This window comes from Furipterus horrens, unplaced genomic scaffold (assembly GCF_987537825.1).
Source record: "Furipterus horrens unplaced genomic scaffold, mFurHor1.1.pri manual_scaffold_2, whole genome shotgun sequence".
Classification (NCBI taxonomy): domain Eukaryota; kingdom Metazoa; phylum Chordata; class Mammalia; order Chiroptera; family Furipteridae; genus Furipterus; species Furipterus horrens.
Window position 1 is genome coordinate 165,597,887 of NW_028327172.1, and position 22,270 is coordinate 165,620,156.

A 22,270-nucleotide genomic window follows, 5' to 3' on the forward strand; every position below is an offset into this window, starting at 1 on the left:
AGCTGAACATAATCAAAACTGTCAATAGCTGCATGATTTTTTTCATGAATGTTTAGAGTTCTGTGTAGAAAGATGTACTTTGATTATTTTTGTAAGTAGCCCGATGTATATTTGAATTGTTTTCATTAATTTTAAGAGAACTTAGATATTTGCCTGGAAAAATTTCTATAAAGCACTCATTACAGTATTTATTTTCTCTCTCTCCCCCTCTCCCTTTCCCTGTCTCTCTCTCACACACACACACACACACACAACTTTCTATATGCAAGACACTTATTTAGATGTTTATGCTACATCAGTAGCCAAATGTTGAGCTTACGTATTCATTCTCCCTAGCTCTACACTAAAAAGTTGCTAGATGTGTATGTACCTTTTTATTTATTATTTAAAATTAATTTTTGTGACAAATATTATATAACAGCACCTTTGAGTGCCTTAAGAATGGATAATAGTAGGTGGTAGAGCTATGTGAAGATAGTATGGGTATGTGAAGCTTTTGTAGTTATTTTTGTTGTCTTCTGAAAGATAAATTAAATGAAATGATCAAGGATTGTAAGTGATACTTTGGTGGTGTCTGTTTTGGTTAATTTGCAACAAAACATCAGCCACCTAAGTAGTAGCTTCCATGGTTATTCCCTCTTTCATCCAGATACAAAATTAGAAAACAAATGATAACTTTAATTGTTCATGTATACTTGATTCTTTATGGTCTATGCTCTTCTGAGATTTATTTATTTATTTTAAAAAATTTTTATTTTTCAATTGCAGCTTATGTTCAGTGTTCTTGTGTTTTAGTTTCAGGTTACAGCACAGTGGTTAGACGATCACATACTTTACAAAGTGATCCCCCTGATATTTCAAGTACCCACCTGGCATCATACATAGTTATTAAGATATTATTTACTCTATTTCCTATGCTGTACTTTACATCCCTGTGTCTGCTTTGTAACTGCCAATTTGTATTTCTTAACCCCTTCACCTTTTTACCCAGCCCCCCTGAAAATTGTTTGAAAAGTTAAATGAATTTATTAAAACTAAAAGTCTGCTAATAATGAATATCTTTGAAATTTAATTTCTTTTGGGACAATTTCCAAGTCACTATCTGGTAATCTCTTTTTCTTTGTTTTTATTGTGATACTAACAGATGATACAGGAAATGACACATTAAAAGACTTTTCAGATTTACTAAACCAAGTATATTTTGCAGCACTTCCTTGCTAATCTTTTTGAAAACTACCTTTTCTTCTATTTTTTTAAGTTATTTATAAATAACTATTTACGTAAAGATTATTAACTCTTTTTGTGCATAGGTCATTAAATTCTATTATAAAATGTTCTAATTAAAAGCTACTACCATTCTTGCTTAAACATCAGAAACTCTCTTAGCTTTGATCAATGCTAGTATTTTACAAAGTGGATTCTGGGGAAACCTGGCTCTGTAGGGTATTTAAAACATTATGAGAGAAAAAAACAAATGGTTCTGTGCTGATATTAAGTTGGACTTCTTTACTCAAAAATGAGTCAGAGCTTTATAAATATGTTAACGTGAAAAGTGATTTTCTAAGAGAGCTGTAATAGTCATGGCTTTTCCACAGAGTGTGTTGCTTTGGGAACAACTGGCTTTCTTATTTTGTGGATTAGTATAGAGGTCTAATTTTAAGCACATTATTTAATTTCTCGGGGCCTCCATTTCCTAATACTTTTAATACAATGGCATTCTAAGATAGATAATGGAAGTTTCTCTGTTCTGCCCCCCAACCCCTCTGTCCATGAGCTCCTTGGATAAATGTGACTCTCAATCTGACCTCTGGGCTTCTGCTTCTTGTTTTGAATGACAGGAAGTATATTTCTGAAAATCTGCTTTATAAAGTCTCAAGTTTTCACCTAGACAGTGTATTGATGTATTTTTTTTCTTCCCTGAATTCTTTCCCTTAAAAAACAAATCAAAACAAAACATTGTTACTGGGGATCCCACAGAGGGGGTTAGGAAGAGACACCTTCCTCCCTTGGAAACTTTAGCTTTATATTAAAAGTTAAGTAACCACTCTTTTTATTTCTTTGGTGTTAATTCTCTTAGTAAATAGGCAAGCATGTATACATTAGTAAGTGGGTTGGACCTAGCCCCTGCCTTCCTAGAGCTCACAATGAATAGTGTCAGAAAAGAGAAATTAAACAATCACAATTATTCATAAATAAATACAAAAATAAATTGTAGTAAGTGCTAAAGATTAAAGTATGGAGAACTATGCATTGTATAGTAAGGAGGAGCATTTCTAACCAGAGGGTGCAAGGAAGGCTTCCTGGGGAAGTGACTTCAGCTTTTGGGGTTTGCTAGATGATGGAGATTGGAGGCAGAGCCCAAAGCAGGGCCTTTGGGCTGGAGGAACTGGGGCAGGGGGAGGGGAGGAGGAGAGCAAAAAGAGAAAAAAAAAAAGAGGAAGAACGCATGAACATGGACAACAGTGTGATGTTTGCTGGGGGTTAGGGGGGATGGGGGAATGGAAGGTAAAAGGGAGGTAAATGGTTATTATGGATGATGGACGGACGGAGTCATGACTTGGGGCTGTGAACACACAATACAGTGTACAGATGATGTGCTGTGGTATTGTGCACCTGAAACCTGTATAATTTTGTTAACCAGAGTCACCCCAATAAATTCAATAAAAAGGAAAAAAAAAAAAAAACACCACTGTGGCTTTGGGGAGATAGTACTTGAGCTGCCGCGAGAGATTTTCTGGTCTATGAATGCATGAGGTTGCATTCTTGCATTGGTGCATGTACAGCGTTAGCCCACAAGGAACCACTGTTGATCATTTGTCACCTTCTTTGTGATTTTTTATATCCATCTGCTCTATCATAAAATATATAAAGTAAATAGTGGTCTATCCTCAAACAATCTGGAAAAATTTTGCTTGTAACCAAAATAATCCTTTCCCAGAAAAGAAAGATAGGGATCATAGGGACCATTCCTGTAAATCTAAATAGTGATTTTCTTTTACATTCCTTAAGGCATAATTTAAAACAATATATAGCATCTTGAAAGATTTTATATTTATTATTGCTTGCCTTATAATAACACATATGAAATAGAATATAAAGGAATTTTTATAATTTAAAGAATTTAAAGGAATATAATAGAAATCTAGTTTGACATTATTATGCTTCCTGTATTATTTTCTGGTGTTTCCTAAAATATATATATATATATATATTTTTTAAATAATATTTATTATAAACCTTCATCTAAAATATATATATACATACATATATATACATATCGTCGTCGTCGGCAGCCGTCCGTCTCGAGAGACGATGGTGTAGCTTCTTAAGAGTCTATCTGCACCGCCGAGAATGGCTGTGCAGTCCGACTCGGGAGTGACACGGTATCTGTCTCCTCCCGTGTTGAATCGACATCTTGCGATGACGCTGGAGTGTCCTCTCCAGTGAAGCTGAAGCTACAGAGCCTGGGCAGGGTGATGTGGAGGGTCTGCTGTTGCCCATGCAGCAGACCCCCCCTCTCTTCGCAGCTGAAGGATCCAAGGGAAAGACGGAGTCAATACAGCTTGGCTTCAGGTGCGCCGCAGGAGTTGCCGGTGTAGACTACAACGTCAAACCGCCTTAGGGACTCCGGCTCCGGATTTTCTGTCGGGGTTTACTCCCTTAGCCTTTCCCCTGAAGAGGTATGCCGCAAGGCAGCGGAGGTTTTTTGGAGTCAGAGTTTTCCTTCTCTGATGTGCCCTGACTGGAAGATCGAACCAGCGACACTTAGCTCGCAGGCCGACGCTCAATCCACTGAGCCAAACCAGCCAGGGTATATATACATATATGTATGTATATATATATATATTTCTTGTCAGTGTAAGAGACATCCAAACCCACTGAGTACTTTTTAGTTCATTTGAGTCAAACTGACACCATTGCTAGGAAGCAAAATCTTAACAGACTGAGAAAAATGCTCCAGAGAATGGCAGTTTTGCAGCTTATTTAAACATTAGAATCAAAGGAGGAGATCTAATAAAGTTACATGAAGACTGGTGTTGGTAGATTAAGGGGGCGGGGGAAAGCAAAGCAGGGGAATCTCCAGGATTGGATAAAACATAAAACAGAGACATGCAGTAGTTAATAATTAACGTTTACAGCATGGAGATGGGTGCGGGTGCAGGGAACAAAGGACAAGGTGACAGTGAGGGGCTCTGGTGGGGTGTGCCCTGCGGGTTCTGCAAAAGGAGATCACTCTGACATTTAAAAGGTATGTCATCTTAGATGCAGAAAGACGATAGATAGCCTCCCTTAAGGTAAAGAGTGACCTTTGCCAAGCAAGATACTGGCCTAGGACATGACTATCCACCCTGACTCACTTTTCGTTAGGAAGTTTTATGTGCAGACCATCCTGTGTGGTATGCTTCAGGCTCTGAGTTTGTAAGCCACCACGCAGGCTTCCCCTGAGTTTGTCAGATTTAGTATGTGGCCCGTTTTTCCTCCACACAGATTGGACCCTTAGTTTTGCTGACTGCCTTATTTTTGTTTCCTTCCTACTCCAGTCTAATGGGATTGCAGCCATCATTGCTCTTTTGGTGTTACTGCTACTCTTGGGTATCGGTCTCATGTGGTGGTTTTGGCCCCTTTGCTGCAAAGTGGTGAGTAAGATTTTCAGCCCTGCTCTTTTTTTTTTTTTTTTTTTTTTAACCAGTGAGATAAAAATAAAGCCTGAAACATGAATCAATGCTACACTGTTCAACAACAGCAAAGTTTCAATTAACAAATTGAATTCTAACAGTTTTTATCACTGTACTAAATTCTAGAAAACATGCATGCCAATGCATATTTATTATAAAACTTCACCTAAAAAATATTTCAAAATCAGATTGGGAGGAAGAAGGGGAGAGGATGGTAGGAGAGACGCCATAGGGATAAAGGGTTTTCCACTCAATTATAAAAGAAGTCTTAAGTAAATCAAATGATATTTTCTACTGGATTATTGGAAGAAGTTGATAATCTGTCAGATTTTTTTGAAGTGCTTATTGAATCTTTCATTACCTTTTTGAAAGCTCTACTATTTCAGAACCTTCTCTGCCCCTCAGAAAAACATTTTAGATATGTCATGTGCTGACGTCAGGGTATCTGTTGAAACAGTTGCTTTTGAAGTTATGAAAATTGGTTTTAGTTTGCATCATTTTTCATGTTTGAGTAAAACCTCTGAAAGAATATGGGTGTATTTTAGTTTTCTGTTGCTACCGTAACAAATTGCTACACATTTGGTATCTTAGCTTAAAGCAATGCAGATTTATTATCTAACCAGAACGCAATCACTGATCCAGCATGGGTCTCACTGGGCGAAAGTGGGCTAAAAGGTTAAGAGCATGGATACATTCCTCCCTTAATGCTCTGGAGGAGAATCTGTTTCCTTGCCTTTTCCACCTCGTAGACGCCACTCACATTCCTTGCCTCCATGCCCCTTCCTGGATCTTCAGAGCCAGCAAGATGCATCTCTTCTACCATTCTTCTGTAGTCACGTCTCCTTATGACTCTGAACTCAGCTGGGACAGGGCCTCCAATGTTAGGGAACTGAGTGATTAGATTGGACACTTGGATAATCCAGGATAATCTCCCACCTCAAGGTCTTTAACTTTAATCACATTGCAGAGTCCCTTTTGCCTTGTAAGGCAATTTAGTCACAGTTCCAGGGAATTAGACTGTGGACATCTTTGAGGAGCTGTAATTCTGCCTATCACAGGGTGGAATGTTGAATAATAAGTACCAGCAGATTTCAAGCAAATCCAATTTGGATTCTTTAGGATTCATAGAAAAAAAAAAGCTCTCCTGAAGAAGCACCTTTTCAAAGCATGCTTACTTTATTTTGACAGTGTTCCTTTTATTATCAGCACATTATATAGAACTTTGTAGTCCACAGATCACAGTATTGTTTTACATAATATCACTAGACTGCCTTTTCCCTCTCACCTTTGCTAACTGATTTCAGCTTTCTTGCAACATCAGTCAGTGCTTGTATTTCAGTCTGTTTTCGTGAGGCAACTCTACAATCTTATCTCAGAGCAGGAGGCACAGAATTAAACAACAGTCGAGACAAGAAGCATCCTGTCTCTTTGCTGAACTAATCAGTTTCCTGCCATAGCATTTTATGCACAAACAGCTTTCTGTTGTAATCTTGATTTTCCTAGATAGCACTGCTTTAGGGTGGCTAACATTCTTAAGTCTCAAATTAAAAAGCAAAGGTGTGCTCTACACTGATTTGTACTCCTTATTTTTTTTTTACTTTAAACTTTGCAGTGTTGGATTTTCTTCCTTTATTACTTTGCAGTTTCACATACTGTTGACCAGTGGGCTCCAAAGTGTTAAAGTATATGATGTTTTTTAAAGACACTTGCAAACATTGAAACGGGCTTCTTTGGGAGGTTGCTAGATGTGCTCAAATGAGGTCTTGATGATCATTTTTGATATTATAGAGGATTCAATCCTCAGGTTGTGAGAAAAGATCCATTCTAACCCTGGGACTCTGAAGATTGCAAATCACAGAGTATATATCTTTATGTCAGGCCTAGTACTCCTAGCGCTTTCAGGATGTGAGGGCTTCCAGCCCTCAGAAACATCATGAATGCCTGCTAATTGCTGGAGCTTATTTAACCACTTTCACTTTACTTTTAGAAATACATATTTAGGAGGCAGCTAGTTCTGTGTAGGAGCTGTTACTTAGATCTAGGTATACATGAATCACAGCAAATATTTCCTAAAGTAGGTTTAAAGTCATGGAGAAGTTAAAGGCAAAATTCTGCATTCAGCCCTTAGCAATCTACTATGTGCCAGGAACTGGGGGTACAAAAGTGATTATAATATGATATGGAAGCTCACATTTTAATATGAAAACACAGAACTGTGGGCAAAATGTAAATGGAAGGTCTTGAGTGTCCCAAGAGCAACACATGTAAAGAACAGTAGGAACACCAGGGAGGAAGGATTTGCTAGAGTTAAGAAACCTTAGCTGCTGACTCCAAACTGAGTTTTGAATAATGAATAAATTATTGGCAGTTGATGAGGGATATTCAGATGAAGGGTGTGCAGAATTACGAGTTATTCTGGCATGCTTTGGGAGGGCCTAGGGTGCCCCTGACAGGGAGCGGTGAAAGCTGGTTTGGGATCTAGGCATGAACCCCATTAGGGAGGGCCTCCTGTGTCACTTGGTAGGTCTGAACTTCCCCCAGGGGTGGTGAGAAGCCACTGGAGGGATTTGATCTATATAATCCCCTGAAGAAGCTTTCCTTGCTTCTTGATTAGAGGTCTGGTCCTGGCAGGGATTAAGTCTGTATCCAGCTAGTTCCAGCAACAACTGAAATGGAACACCAGCAGCAGATAGTGTACCTTAGGTATGGCTGGAGCAGAATATCTCTAAGGAGGTGTGGAGAGTGGGATATAACAGAGGCTAAGTGAGCTGGAGAAAAATGAAGAGGTGATCTGAGAAGGGGCAAAGGAGACTAACCTTCTGGGGGAAAAAAAGATCTTGTGTATCAGGTGTTGTAGTACAACTGAGGGATAATATATTTTATTTTGTTCCTTTTAGAGAAAGTATATGTGCAATGCTGGAATTAGAATGTGCTTAGTTAAATAATTCTTAGCATTAACTTATTAGGGATCAATTTGACTATCTGCTGTTAGCAATAATATTACTTTTTAATGGGAAAAGATATGCATTTGTTTCAAGTTGGTATTGTACAAATTTCTTGTTGTTTCAGTGTGTTTTAAGTTTCGGTGGTAGAGATTTAAAACTAATCTTTCAACTGAAGCATGACTAAACATCTAAAATGTCTGTCCTCCTGCACATTTAATTTCTGTCTATAATTGATCTTTTTGGGAGTTGTATGTGCAGGAGCCCTATCAAGATAGAAAGCCTGGGGGGAAAGCCCTAACCAGAGGTCTCAATATTTGTCACACATTCTTCATTCAATCATTTCATATTTTATGAAAATATCTTATGAAATGATGTAGTCATTCATTGTTTATAGATTAAAATTACATGTATATATAATGACTCAAATATGATGGTGCTACTTAGATCTTAGACAGTGATTCTCAGGGTTTTTTTCCCACCCCTGAAGGCTCTTAGAGCAGTGGCTATGAGATTTCCAGTGGTGGCTGTTCTGAAAGGGAAGGTATGGGGCAGGGTGACATCAATGCAGTTTGGAAAGCCCTGTGTGGTAGGTTGAACAGTGATCTCTAAAGTTGTCCAGAGCTTAATTCCTAGAAACTGAATGTTATCTCATATGGGTAAGGGAGTTTGTTAACACCGAACCAGTACTGCAACAAATGTTAAAGGGCTTGCTTTAAGAGAAGGAGAAGAGGAAAACAGTCTGACAATAAAATAGCACTCACTACATACATATCTATCAATAATCACCTTAAATGTAAAGAGTTTAAATGCTCTGACTAAAAGACATAGGGTAGCTGAATGGATAAAAAAATAAGAACCATATACATGTTGTATCTAAGAGACACATCTCATATTGAAAGATACACACAGACTAAAAGTAAAGGGATGGAAAAAGATATTTCATGAAAATGGAAAAGAAAAGAGCTGGGCTAGTAGTACTTATGTCTGACAAAAAAGACTTTAAAACCAAGGCTATGTATATATTAAGAGACAAAGAAGGGCACTACATAATGATAAAGGGAACATTCCAAAAAGAGGATATAACCCTAGTAAACATATACAAACTCAACTTAGGAGCACCTAAACATGTGAAGCAAATCTTGATGAACATAAAGGGAGAGATGGACAGAAATACAGTCATGGTTGGGGATTTTAACACCCCACTGACTTCAATGGATAGATCTTCCAGACAAGAGATAAAGAAAAAGTTGTAAGATGGGAGACAATGAACAGTTCTTCAAAAATGTTTGCAATGGTTCCAAGGCTATTAAAATTAATACACGTTCTTTAAAATGGAAGAAACACATTTCTAAATGTCAGAAGTATCCAAGGCTTTATGTCATTAGAATCAATTGACAACAGGAATCTATGGACAACTTTCTCAAGTTGCTTATTTGTTGGAAGAAGCCAGTACAATCCTCTTCATATTTAGATACTAGGCCACCAAAACCTCTGAAAGCTAGAAATTGACCTCTTTACTCTGCAGGGAAAAGCAAAGAACTTGAGCACTTAACTAAGTACTGTGCCTGTGAGCCAGTGACATCCACCTCCGTGATTGTACCAATTTAGTATCCGGAACAGGAAACACATCAAAGTCATAAATATCCTCTCTAGAATATTTTATATTTAAATTTTAGCCAAAATCCTTAAATGGTTACTCGGGTTAGAAAATTGTACCTTTTTTTTGGTGACACTTAAATGAAATTATGATTAAACACTAGCTATATTTTTTGTTGAACAATTTATGAAATCAAGTATTGTGTGTATTTTACTTATTATCATAAACTAGGAATGTTGCACAGTAAGTACTTGGCCTTCTTGAAATTTCTCAGTTTTTAAAAGTGAGACACTTCATATCTCTTTGCCTGGAAAACACTTTCAAAAAACGGCAAACTGTACACAGTTGTAATCAAAATTTTGTCAACTATGAGGAAGTATTGTGCATGAGCAGATTCATGGTACAATATTAGTTCCTTGTAGGATTTTCATTGGCTTTATTTAAAATTCATACCTTATAATGTAGGTACAATAGGAAATGTGACCTTCATAATTCTATATAATAGGAACTACGATACAATTGCATATGAAATTTTAATTGTAATAAAACTATAAAGTAGAAACACAATTTAACTTTTTTTTCCAGTTGCTTTTACATATACCCCACAAGGATTTCTGACCTGAAGATTAGGAACTTGGATGGAAAAAAAATCTTTATATTTTCTTTTAACTGAAATTTATCATTTCCTTCATTTACAAATGAAAGCTATTGTCCACAAAAGTATTAGCAGTTCTGAAGACTTTGTTGCCAGTAGTGATCACAGATATCCTATGTCACATTTATTGTCCAGGTATTTTTGAAATATCTTTTACACGTATCACTATTTCAAAATTATGAAAGTTCCTAGACCTTCTATATTTCATTATTTAATAAATTAATAAAAAAGCATATATTTCTGTATCACAGATTTAGTTTCTTTTACACATTTGATAATTATATTTTAATATAATTGGTTTTCTTTGAATTCTGTGTATTTTAATTTAGCTTAATTATTCTGAAAAAGGGTTTCACAGGTTTTCACCAGGTTGCCACAGAGGACCTCAGGATACAAAAGGTCAAGGGAAAAGAACCTGCAATAGAATCTGAAAACCCAAGATGCTTTTAATATGAGACTGTTTAAAAATTCTAAATCTTCCAGTTCATTTAAATAAGTATTTTCAAGGATATAGTGTCTTCACTATACCTGGGCTTTCTATAACAAATAGACGTCTAAACCAATGATATTTGGAGAACATCTAGTTATAGTAATAATGAAAGAGTCCTCATGCAAAGCTGACATTTTTAGGCACTACCAATAGTGAATTATGGAGTGTGTTGAGTTTGCAAACTATTCCATAAGGGGAGAAGTTCTCATTTTTGTATGAAGTTATTTCTCACCATCTGTTAAAGAGTCTGCATCCTGCTCTTGGAACACCCTCACATCCCTCTTCTACAACTGCTTTTCTTTAACAAAGACATCAACAGCAGCTTTCCTTTCTCCTTAAATTAAAAAAAGAAAAGAAAAAGGGACAGGAAAGATGAAAAATAACTTTATGTGTTGAATCATGAGTGAGCTATCAGAAAATATGGATGTTTTCGTCATTTTTAGCTCGGAAGCTGTGTTGAGTTGGGAGCGGATTTGTTGTACTCTCAGGATGGCAGAAATGACAGTCCTATAGCCGCATCGTTTGGAATAACCAGGCACTCCACACAATTACAGATGTAAGGCTAATGAGGTGGCAAACAAAGGCTTTCTGGACTGTTGTCAATTAGAGTGTGTTATACAGCAGCACATAAATATCCGAATATGCCGGAAATGATCAATGTTCACTGGTCTCTAGTGTCCTTGGCCAAAGTTCTCCATCCTCAAGGGAACACTGCAAGCTCATTTTCCTTAGTGCATTTAAGATATTACATAAAAAATCTCATAAATCTTAATTGAAAAAAAAAACATTTAAAAAGTTATCTTTTTAAAGCCCAATTTGCTAATAAGTAAGTTTGAGTTTTCATGACAAGGATATATCTGACTGGAGCTCTATGGAATCGTTTTCTTAGCCAGCAACAGCTGTGCTGATTTTTTCTAACTAGTAATAATGCTTCTACATTCACTCTTTTTTTTTTTTTATTGTTGAGGAGGGCTTTTGGAGCCTTTATAAGTTACTTTGAGAGCAGCCTTATATATAATTTTTGGAATGCACAATAGAACAGAAGTAACTTAAATTTTAATATGCCTTCCTTGCACCATTAATTAAAATGATTTATGTTTGGTTGCCTCCTTGAAACAGAGTGTGATGTTAGTACTTACTGCTTCCATGGTGATGTTTTCCAACAGAGCATCATTTACAAGCTCTTTCTGGTCTTAGTGTATGTATTTGCTTTGACAGCAGCACCTTGACTTCACGTCTGGCAGAGTTAACTCGCACACTGTTCTTTCCAGTCCCCGTTTGGCATTTTAAATATTTGTGCATAGTTAAGGATCTTTGACCATTGACGAATCTGTCAAGGAGGAAAGGAAAGGGAGGATGTGGTAACCCAGACGATACTTTGGTCCGGATGTTGAAAGCATCTAGTTTTGTGAGATTCAGAAAAGGACTTCCCAAACACCATTGCAAGAGACTTTGTATTTATGTGTTTCAGAGGAGAGGAACTACACTTGCTCTCTGATCTTATCAAAAAAGAGAAGGGCGAATGAAAGGAAGACCCGCTTATATTTTAAACAAATTTTTGTACCCTGTAAGAATGATTTATCTATTGTCTGTGGGCTCCTAGACACTGAGATGACATTGCTGATAAACTGGGCATTGTTTTTGTCACTGGCAAGAATCAGTTCTGAAATACTCTTTGATCTGCAGTTGTTGTACAGTATCTTTTTTTCCTTTTTTTAATTCAGTACAGTTCACTGTTGACAGTTCTTTTCACTCTTTTCTGAATATCGGAACATATGATTGCAGCAAGCTGGCTGCAGGCTCCAGTGCTGACATTTTCTTGTGCAAAGAATGCCCACATCACTCGAACATTTGAAAAGTGTTAATGAGCAGATCAAAAGGACTGTTGCCTGAAGCAGCTAACTTTTTTTTTCCCTAAGAAATCGGCTCTCCTCCAAACTGAAATCTTAACTCTAGCAGCTAAGTAGATGAGATGTAATCCTTCCCGATGATGATAATAACAAATGAAAAAAAAAAAAAAAATTGGAGAAGAATCAAACTTTGCATATGGTTCATAAAGTGGTGAAAGTGTTTTCCAGAATCTTCAATACAGAGCTGAAGGATGCTAAGTGTAAAAAATCCTGGCAACTGGGCAATATTATGCCTTTTAAAATCTGCAAATTCTCATAAAATATGGTATATATGAATACATCTTTTTCTGGAATGAATGTGTTCTTGCCCTATATTTTTAATTTTTTAAAGTTTTATTTATTGATTTTAGAGAGAGCAAGAAAGGGGGGAGAGACAGTGAGATTTGTTGTTCCACTTATTTATGCATTCATTGGTTGATTTTTGTATGTGCCCTGACCAGGAATCGGACCGACAACCTTGGCATATCCGAATGATGCTCTAACCAATTTAAGTACATGGCCAGGGCTTGTTCTTGCACTATTTAATACAAGAATTGGATTTTCATGACTGTTATTTTTAATATATTTACACTAACAGGTTCTCTTTTATCCTATAGCAGTTTTACAAAATATAGGGCTATCAGTTAGACACAGATATTTGCCACTTTTAGCTTTTGGGCTGAATGGTTTCAGATTTATTTTCACCCTCATTTGTTATTTATGGAGCCACGTGGTAGAGTAAAGAGAAGGAGCATTTTGAAAAGTCACACACACACACCCAAAACATTTTATTTTCCGTTTCATCATTTCTATGTTAGTGATATTGGGTATGTGAACTAACAAGTTATTTCTCAATAAAGTGGGGATGATAACTTCTATTTCACACAGTTACCATAAAAAATTAAACTGTTTCTATCTGTCTATATACCTACCTATTTAACATTCATCCATCCATCTATCCATCTATTTGTCTATGCATCTTAGCCAGTAACAATAACTCAACAAACCTTAAACCGTTTCTTCTGTACTCTTTCCTTTTGCAGTCCAAACCTTATTTTAAAAGGATATCATAGAGCACAAGATGTTAAATTCAAAATTTAGAGGTAGATGGACCTGAGTCCTGGGTTTGAATCCTAATTCTAATGTTTTCTCTTTGTATATCCTTGAGCAAGTTATTGAAGTAAGAGTCTCCCTCTCCTTATATTTAAAATGGAGAGAAGCATAGTAACTGCACAGGGTTATGAAAATAAGAGAAACACAGTGTGTGGTGTATGGTAGAACCAATAAAGGGTAGTTACTGTTAATAGTAATAAAAACACATGGATGAGTCATAACTCTGGCTCAGTTTCTGAGGGTGCTGTTATTTGTTGTGGTGGTAGTTGTGTCTCTTAATTTACCAGAAGATTTGATTTAGGCAGGGTTTTAAGGCCTTTCTTTCCATTGTTAACAATGTAGAAAATATATCTGTCAGATTTCAAAATCTATTTAAATTTATAATGTCATGCATTTAGTCATTTGTAAAATTAATTACATGTTATTGGAAAAACAAACCTTAATATTCTTTTCTGTAATAAGGTGAATACAGATGCATTTAGACCTATGGCCTACTTAATTATGGAAAGGCATAGAAGCAAAAGCCCTGGTGGAAATACTATGATTTGTTGTTCTTTTTAAACATTCTATTAGAATTGTCACACTGGAAAGGACCTCCAATTAATTGAATTAATTTCCCAGATAAAGAAACTTAGGGAGTCTTATATCTTCCCATCTGCCAATAAGTTCCTTGGTTCTCTGACTTTATTGGTTGAAAGAGAAATTTGATGCTTTATTTTCTTTAGAACAAGCAATATTTTAGTTCATGGAAATCATCTCTGTTTATCATTTATATTTTTCTCCCTCTTTCTTATAAATTTAGATGTTGGCTAAGAGCTTTTGAGAAAGTTCTCAGCTATTTCCATCTGCTTACTTTCATATATTTATTACCTGCTATTTGCAGAACACTTTATTAGGCTCTAGTGGTATTTACAAAAAAGGAGAAGTGATTATTGCCCTTAAGAGATCTACAGTCTTCATGGGTAACTGAAAAATTCCAAAATAAACATATAAATCCCAGTTAATTAATCATGAATGGTTCAACTGGGCAGCAAAATAGTTAGGAGTTTTAACGCTTCCAGATAAAACAATAGTAAGTTGGTGGACCAGTCTGTGAAAGCTGGATAGGACTTAATATGGAAGTGGTCATTTTATTTGGGGAAAGCAAAGGGATCTTCAGTCTGCCTGGAGTAGAGGTACATGTAAATAGATGTTTGTAAATAGGGTCTTAGGGCAGAACCACACCACAGTGAGGCATTTGAACAATGAGAGTAGAAGTCCTGGCTCATGTAAAGGTACTGAAAAGAACCTTTGGATTTTCAGGTTATAGTTTATGATACTGGATAATGGGTCTCCAGTAAAGTGAAAGAATGCAAAGATACCTCTCACTATTCTTTTGTGAGTTTGTGCGCAGTGATCATATAAGAATTTTAAATTGAAATTTATTTTGTGTATATCAATGCTAACACTAGACGTATGCAGGATAATGGGTATGACATAAAACATGGTGGAGTCATGGAGCAGGATGTTCAGTAATTCTTGGAAGGGCTATGGAACAAGGCTAGGGATACTATCTGTGTCCTCAGGAATTTATATACCGGTGCAACATGTACAGGTAATAGACAGAGTAAATTTGAAATCCTCACAAGGAATTGAAAATGAGTGTAGGTATATTATACTCACGTAATCACTGGAGTGAAGGATATATCTTGGTCTTTTTCTAGTAAGAGAACATGAGAGAACACATGGTAATTTGCAAAATTAAGAGTGGAAGCATGATTTGTAAAGTTGTTCTAATAACACTCAGTAATTCATTGATTTCAATTGTGGTCATTGGAACCATTGACCCATTTTGACCAGAGAAATGATCAATTAAGTTTCTGTTAGAAAATTATTGACCTTGCTACGTAGATTAGACTGAGGGATGGATTTAGAGATAGAGAAATGAGCTAGATGTCTAATTTAAGTAAGGAGAGCATGTAGACATTAATACAAAAATAAAAGCTTACAGTAATTAAAGACTATCAGTCAATATTATTAATGTGTTATTAATTAAAATGCATAAAATGGGTGTGAGGAGTGGTAGTGTGCATCTCTTTTCTCTGAGAACCATTCATTTACTTATAATGGGTTGGCCATACTTAACATGTTATTAGCAGTTCTGGGGACATGTTGATCAAATGAATGTATACTAATCAAAATGAGTGAGATGAACAAGTCACTCAGAACCATTGCATGAGAAATGACTGCAGTGTTTAGCTTCCAGATGAATAGGCTCAATAGATATATGATTATCATCTTAGTATTCAAAAATAGGAATTTCTCTCTTCTGGAAGAAAAATTAGTTGTGTGCCTATGTGTTTCACATCTAAGGATTAGGACTAAAAAGTGGAAACTACAGAGAGGAAGGCTTTGGCTTCTTTTGGGGGAAAAACTTTCGAATGATGTGAGTTTCTTGCCAATAGAATACTTGTTTTGTGAGGTGATGAATTTCTCTTTATTGCAGGAGTTCAAACATAGTTGGACTACAACTTGGTGGGAATTTTTCACAATATTCAAGTTTTGGTTGAATGTGCATCAGATAAGTTGAAAAATGTTGTACTAGATATTTTAAGGTCCAGAGAATCTGGAGTTTATGATTCCAGGTAGTGACACCGGTAACGGAATACAAAGAATCTCTTTTTCTTCCCTCTCCTTTCTTTCTTTGTCCCTTCCTCCCTCCTCTTTTCTACCTTTCCTTGCCTTTTAACTTCCGCTGTTTTCCTTCCTTTCTTCTCCCTTACAAAATAGAAAATTTTCTGAGTACTGGGAATACAGTGAGGAACAAAGAAGACATAAAACCCATTCTTACAGGTTTTCTTTCTTTCTTCCTTAATTTCTTTTCCTTCCTTCCTTCCTTCCTTCCTTCCTTCCTTCCTTCCTTCCTTTCTTTCTTTCTTTCTTTCTTTCTTTCTTTCTTTCTTTCTTTCTTTCTTTCTTTCTTTCTTTCTTTCTTCTCTCTCTCTTTCTTTCTTTCTTTTTTTTGAGCTGTTATCACCTCTAATAAATGCTAGGGGAGAAAAAAACAGGCATCCATGCATAGGAAGGGAATCTAATCTGCTTTGGGAAATTTGGAGGAATTATGGAGGGGAGAAAATACTTCAAAGAATCTATTGCACGAGGTAAATGATTTGGTAAAGTCATTTGGAAGACAGGAATAAATTATAGATTATGTGAAAAATTTGAGGCTGCAACTAGAAAGAAAGAGAGAAGAAAGGAGAAAGAGTTGGCTTTTAAATGAAGATGTTTACATTGATTTTAACTCTGTTGAGTGTAAAATGTTGATAGGTCCAGTTTTCATGGATTGATTTTGGACATAGGTTGATAATAATATGAAGTGCTTCTTTTTATAAAGGAAATTCACCTATAGCTTAATAATCTTTATTTTATTTTACTACAGTATCATTTTAAATCTTAATTCTCTACTGCCATTTATTTCTGGGTTAACTGTAAAAATTCACAGATTTTTGTCTTTCAGAATTATCAAAAAGAACTAGAATTTTATTGATAAAATAAAATTGAACTAAATAAAAGGGTTACATAAAATAATAGCATTTCTTATAGCATTCCAAAATAACAAGAATGAGTTAGTTTGAGATTCAGTCATGCTAAATTATTGTCCAGTTATATCTGGGATTGTAATTACTATCAGTGTATTTTTTCTCCTGAGATTTACATCTAAACTAAAATTTGAATGATGAAAATATTGAATATAAAAATTAAGTCAGTTCTCTGCACATTATAAACAACATTGATTTAAAAAAACCTTCCATTAAGGAAAATTTCAAACATACACACAGAGAAAACCCAAATAATGAATCATGTATGTCTTTCTCCTTCACTCAGTTTCAATGATTCTCAATTTCTGGCTAACCCTAACTCCAACATATTTTTGTGAAAGTGTCAGAATCATATCATTTAACCTGGAAAAATTTCAGCACATATCTTTAAAAGACAACCAGTCTTTAAAAAAAACAAATACAGGGAAATTAATAATAATATACCTAAACTGTAATAATTCATTGATGATATTCATTTTCAAAGTTATTGTTTTAAACTTTTGAAAATTTATTAACATAATTGAAACAGTTGACATTAGATGAAGTTTTTTTCAAAGTTTTTTTTCTTCTTGGTATAGAGACATGGATATGTACCTGAATAATCAGAAGCCACTGGCACTTGGTCAATAATTTTCTAACACTATGCTGTTACAGTCCAGATACTCCAGTACCACTAAAGGCCATTTAAATTAAGTGTCAGGCTCTATTCCTATCACATAAAAAATTAGCCATATAAAATTTCAAGAAAGACTGTAAATAGTTATTCACAGGAAAATGAATGTTGGCTAAAAAGTTGGGTTGATTCTAGGTTAAAGGCTGGGGAAAGAGTATGTTAATTTCCCTATCATCTTCTCTAAAACAAACTAAGTTTATATTGCCAATTTATGAAGAAGGCAATGACTCATAGCAGGAAGATTTTGCTGGTCAATTCCTACTCTATTTGAGTATTATAATCTAGTGACAAATATTTGCATTTTGACAGAAGAATCACTTAGTGAAACTTTATACAAGGTATTTGAAAATTTTGAATCTAGTAATATATGAATCTAATAATATATCTATACCAAAAGATAAAATGAATGAATGTGTATGAAGAGTTTTGTGAACTTTAGATCCCTTTAATATAGTTTTGCCTAACAAATGATTCCACAATATCACCCCTTCAAATGACAATTTAGTGTCTTCATGCTTCTTTGGAGACAGCTCAACTAGGAGAGTCTCACTCTGATGTTCTTTCATGTGATTGCAGTCAGGTGGCAGCTGGGCTGGAACCAACTGAAAGTTTAAGAGGCCTCTATGTCTAAGAGAGATTCTTCCCTTACATGTCTGGCACCTCAGCTGGACTGGCTGACATAGCTGGGGGCTGGCCAGTGCCTCTCTCTTATCACCCACTTGTTCCATAAGGTTATTCTGGGCTTCCTCACAGCTTGATGGTCTCAGGGTAGACTTCTGACATGACAGTAGACTTTCCCCAGAATGAATGTTCCAAGGGTTCAAGGGAAGCAGAAAAACTTCTTTTGACCTAGCCTCAGAAGTCACATGGTACCACTTCTACCTCATGCTAGGTAGTCAAAACCTAGTTCCAAGAAAGTTCAAATTCAAATGGAGGATTATACATATTGCGGGGGAAGGACCACTGGGGACATCGTTGGTGCTAACATAGTATTTTACTAATTTAATTATCTTTACACATCCTTACTGTTTTCTCTCTGTGCCACCAAAAGTTTTTACATTTGATTTTTTTTTTTTTTTTTTGGATAGGTTATCAAGGACCCTCCTCCACCACCACCGCCTGCACCAAAAGAGGTAATCAAGTATACAATAAGTGATGTAGGTGTTTTTCTCTGTATTAAGATATTATCCCCAGACTTCTGGAGATAGAGGTGTAGGTAGACACACTTTGCCTCCTTGCACAACCATAAGGATTACAGCTACCTCAAAACAAACAAACAAACAAAAACAACCAGAATTCCCAGAAAGTCAAACTGTATGGAAGTGCAATGACCAACATATCAGATGCAGAGTTCAAAACATTGGTGATAACGACCCTCAGAGAAATGATTGTGTATAGCAAATGCATAAGGGAGGAAGTGAAGCCTATATTAAGTGAAATAAAGAAAAACCCACACTGAACCAATAGTGAAGGGAAGGAAGCCGGGGTTCAAATCGATGAAATAGAACATAAGGAAGAAATAAACAGTCAACCAGTACAGAATGAAGAAACAATAATTCAGAAAAAATGAGGAGTGAATAAGAAGACACTGGGACATCTCCAAAAGTGTCAACATCCAAATCATAGGGATGCCAGAAGAAGAGGAAGAGCAAGAAATTGGAAACTTATTTGAAAAAATAATGAAAGCAAACTTCCCTAATTTGGTGTAGGAAATAGGCATACGTGTCAAGAAAGTACAGAGAATCCCAAACAAGTTGGACCCAAAGAGAACCACACCAAGACACATCATAATTACAATGCCAGAGATTAAAGACAAAGAAAGGATCTTAAAAGCAGCAAGAGAAAAGCAGAATTACCTACAAAGGAGCTCCCATAAGACTATTAGCGGATTTCTCAAAAGAAACTTTGCAGACTAGAAGGGGCTGGGACAGCATCTCGGTGCTTGTGTTCATTAACCCTTGTTTCATTTAATAATGGCCCCAAAGTGCAAGAGTAGTGATACCAGCAGTTTGGATTCACCAAAGAGATGCTGTAATGGGCATCCTTTATGTGCAAAGTTGAAAGTTCTCAACTAGTAAGAAAAAAAAAATCAAAACCTTATGCTGTTTGCTAAGATCTACAATAAGAACAAATCTTCTTTCCATGAAATTTCCTAATTATAAGTTAAATTGTATCATGGGTATGTGTGTACAGAAAAATAAGTAAATAAATCTAAGGTTTGGCACTATTTCCAGTTTCAGTCATCCACTGGGGATTTTGGGCAAAATGGGGGGGGGGGCTACTATACTTTTATATAACTCTTACGTGTTAACCAAAATTCTGTTAGCAACATGAAATACAGAATATACTGGTGTTGTATATTTTAAAACCTTCTTAAACTTCCTAACATTTTAGTACTTCACAGAATTCAAGCTTACAAATGCTTACGTGCTTTAAAAGAATATTGAAATGCTGTCCTAATTTTAATGTTTTATCTTTTTAAATATGAAGTGATGAATAGGAAAAAACCAAATGATGCTTATAGCAACTTTTGATAACCTAGTGAATAAGGAATAAAATTGTGGGATGGAAGGAGTCCTCATATTCTCTAGAACTCCACTGGAAATTTATGCATGTAAGCATAAATACAACTACATACCTCATATATAATTTTTACTATAATTCTGCCATAAGAATTGCATTAATCAGAAAAATGATTAAATGTGAGCCAGCTCTGACTAAACAATATTTTAATAATTTAACTTAACCAATTAAAAAATTTTTACTTAGGAGGAAGAAGAACCTCTGCCTACAAAAAAATGGCCAACAGTGGACGCTTCCTATTATGGCGGTCGAGGAGTTGGAGGAATTAAAAGAATGGAGGTTGGTATTTAAAAAACAAATAGAAACTGCTAATTTGGAAATGTATTTCCAGAACTATTAAGTCATGGAAACTGTACTTTTTATAATTCAATATCACAATACATCCATTTTTACTTAACACTGAGTCTTTTGGGGATATTTTTTTCCTGTGAACTCATTTTAGCCATTTCAAAACTATTCAAGAAGAGCTTACTTCATTAGTCAAAGAATTACATTGATAATACATCTGAATTCTAAAGGGCAAAACAAAGTTAGAGTTTTTCTCTCTAGTTTGGAAAAAATTACTGCAGAGAACATCAACTTTGAAGAATCCAGCCACTTAAAATTGCAACAATGCTCATCTTTGAAAAGATCTAATAGTTATGTACTCTTTGAAGAGAAAAATGTTAAAATATTCAATAGTATGGTTATGTATGACCTTATTACAACTGTAGAGGAAGAACATTTAAAGCATTTTTTACAGTTTTTAGTTACTACTTATGAATGACCATAATTAATATTAAGTATCACTTACAGAATATATAGATCGTGGAATAAATTGAGCTTTAATATTATATCTTAAAAATCAGATGAGGTCTTCTTACCACCACATAAATATTGTTAAAAGTGATTAATTATTTAATAGTCATTTCCAGCACTGAGCCCTTAACCAGTTTAAATAGGCCAGCATCTCACCTCAACGGAAAACAATGAAGGAATTTTCTCATTGATATATTGACTTTATTATTAAACACAGATCTTGATATTTTTCTCATCATTAGTTAGCCTTTAATCTTACTCTTTGATAAGTTCTTATATGCTGTGCAGTCATGGCACCTGTCTCCTACTGTCATATCTGCTTTGTCCCATTACTGCCAGCAAAAATCAGTTAGCTAATTAACAATCTTAAAACTGTTGCAATTTTCTGTTTTTATACACTTCAATAAAATTCAAATTCCCAAGAAAAGTTTCCCCTTTTCAGAATAAATTTCAGTAGTTTTTAAAAGAAGTACAGGTCTACTTAACATGGTTGTCATTGTCTAAATGGCTATTCAGGTCATCTGATGGTGCTTGTCACTGTCTTGAACACATTAGATGTTAATGTAATGCACATTTTTCCCTAAGAACTTGCCACTGTACTGCTGAAATATCCTCTGAGATAAGCACCTCATTGCCAATAAGCCATGGAAAAGGCAAGAACTAGAAGCTATTAAATTTGCATTTTAGAGAAGAGATTGCATCTGTTTGCATGTGGGTAGTTGGGAATATCAAGCAGTATGAAGAGCATAGCTGGACTAACTCTTGTTGCTTGACACAGAAGGAAGGTCATTTTCCTTTGGCTTGCTTTTGTTGTGTCATTCTAGGCTTGGAGGGGTGGGAAAGATTGGATTAGATATACCTATGTATTTAAAAAATACACTTGTAAATAAAAGTGTTACATATGGATATCTAAACATGATCTGTCACAACTTATTTTTAATTTAGCCTCATTCCAAAATGCATGTGTAAAAAAGATATATGCAAGGGGAAAAAACGTTTTGACAGGATACACTACAAAATGTTAGAATAGTTCGTTTTCTCCGGATGGAGTGATATTCAATTTGTGCTATATATTTCTCTATTTTTTCCTAACTTATTTGATATTGAGCATGCACTACTTATACAGGGAGAGTCAACAGTTTTGAGTATGTGAAACATGGAATTATTCTTGTATTATCATTTATTAATTATTGTATTATGCTCCATATGAACAACTGTAAACCTATTTTTGCCCCACCCTGTATTCAGAATAAGAACTTTAATTCCATTTTGA

The 22,270-nt window shown here is 35.4% G+C and overlaps 1 protein-coding gene across 2 annotated transcripts in view; it reads left to right on the forward strand.

Moving 5' to 3' along the window:
- ANTXR2 (ANTXR cell adhesion molecule 2) overlaps positions 1-22,270 on the forward strand; it is a 143,783-nt gene that overhangs the window by 62,513 nt on the left and 59,000 nt on the right. For both annotated transcript variants that reach the window (XM_090266720.1, XM_090266719.1), the window contains exons 12-14: positions 4,542-4,637; positions 18,705-18,749; positions 20,386-20,478. In XM_090266720.1, coding sequence (XP_090122846.1) covers positions 4,542-4,637; positions 18,705-18,749; positions 20,386-20,478 — 234 coding nt within the window. The remainder of the gene's footprint in view (positions 1-4,541; positions 4,638-18,704; positions 18,750-20,385; positions 20,479-22,270) is intronic.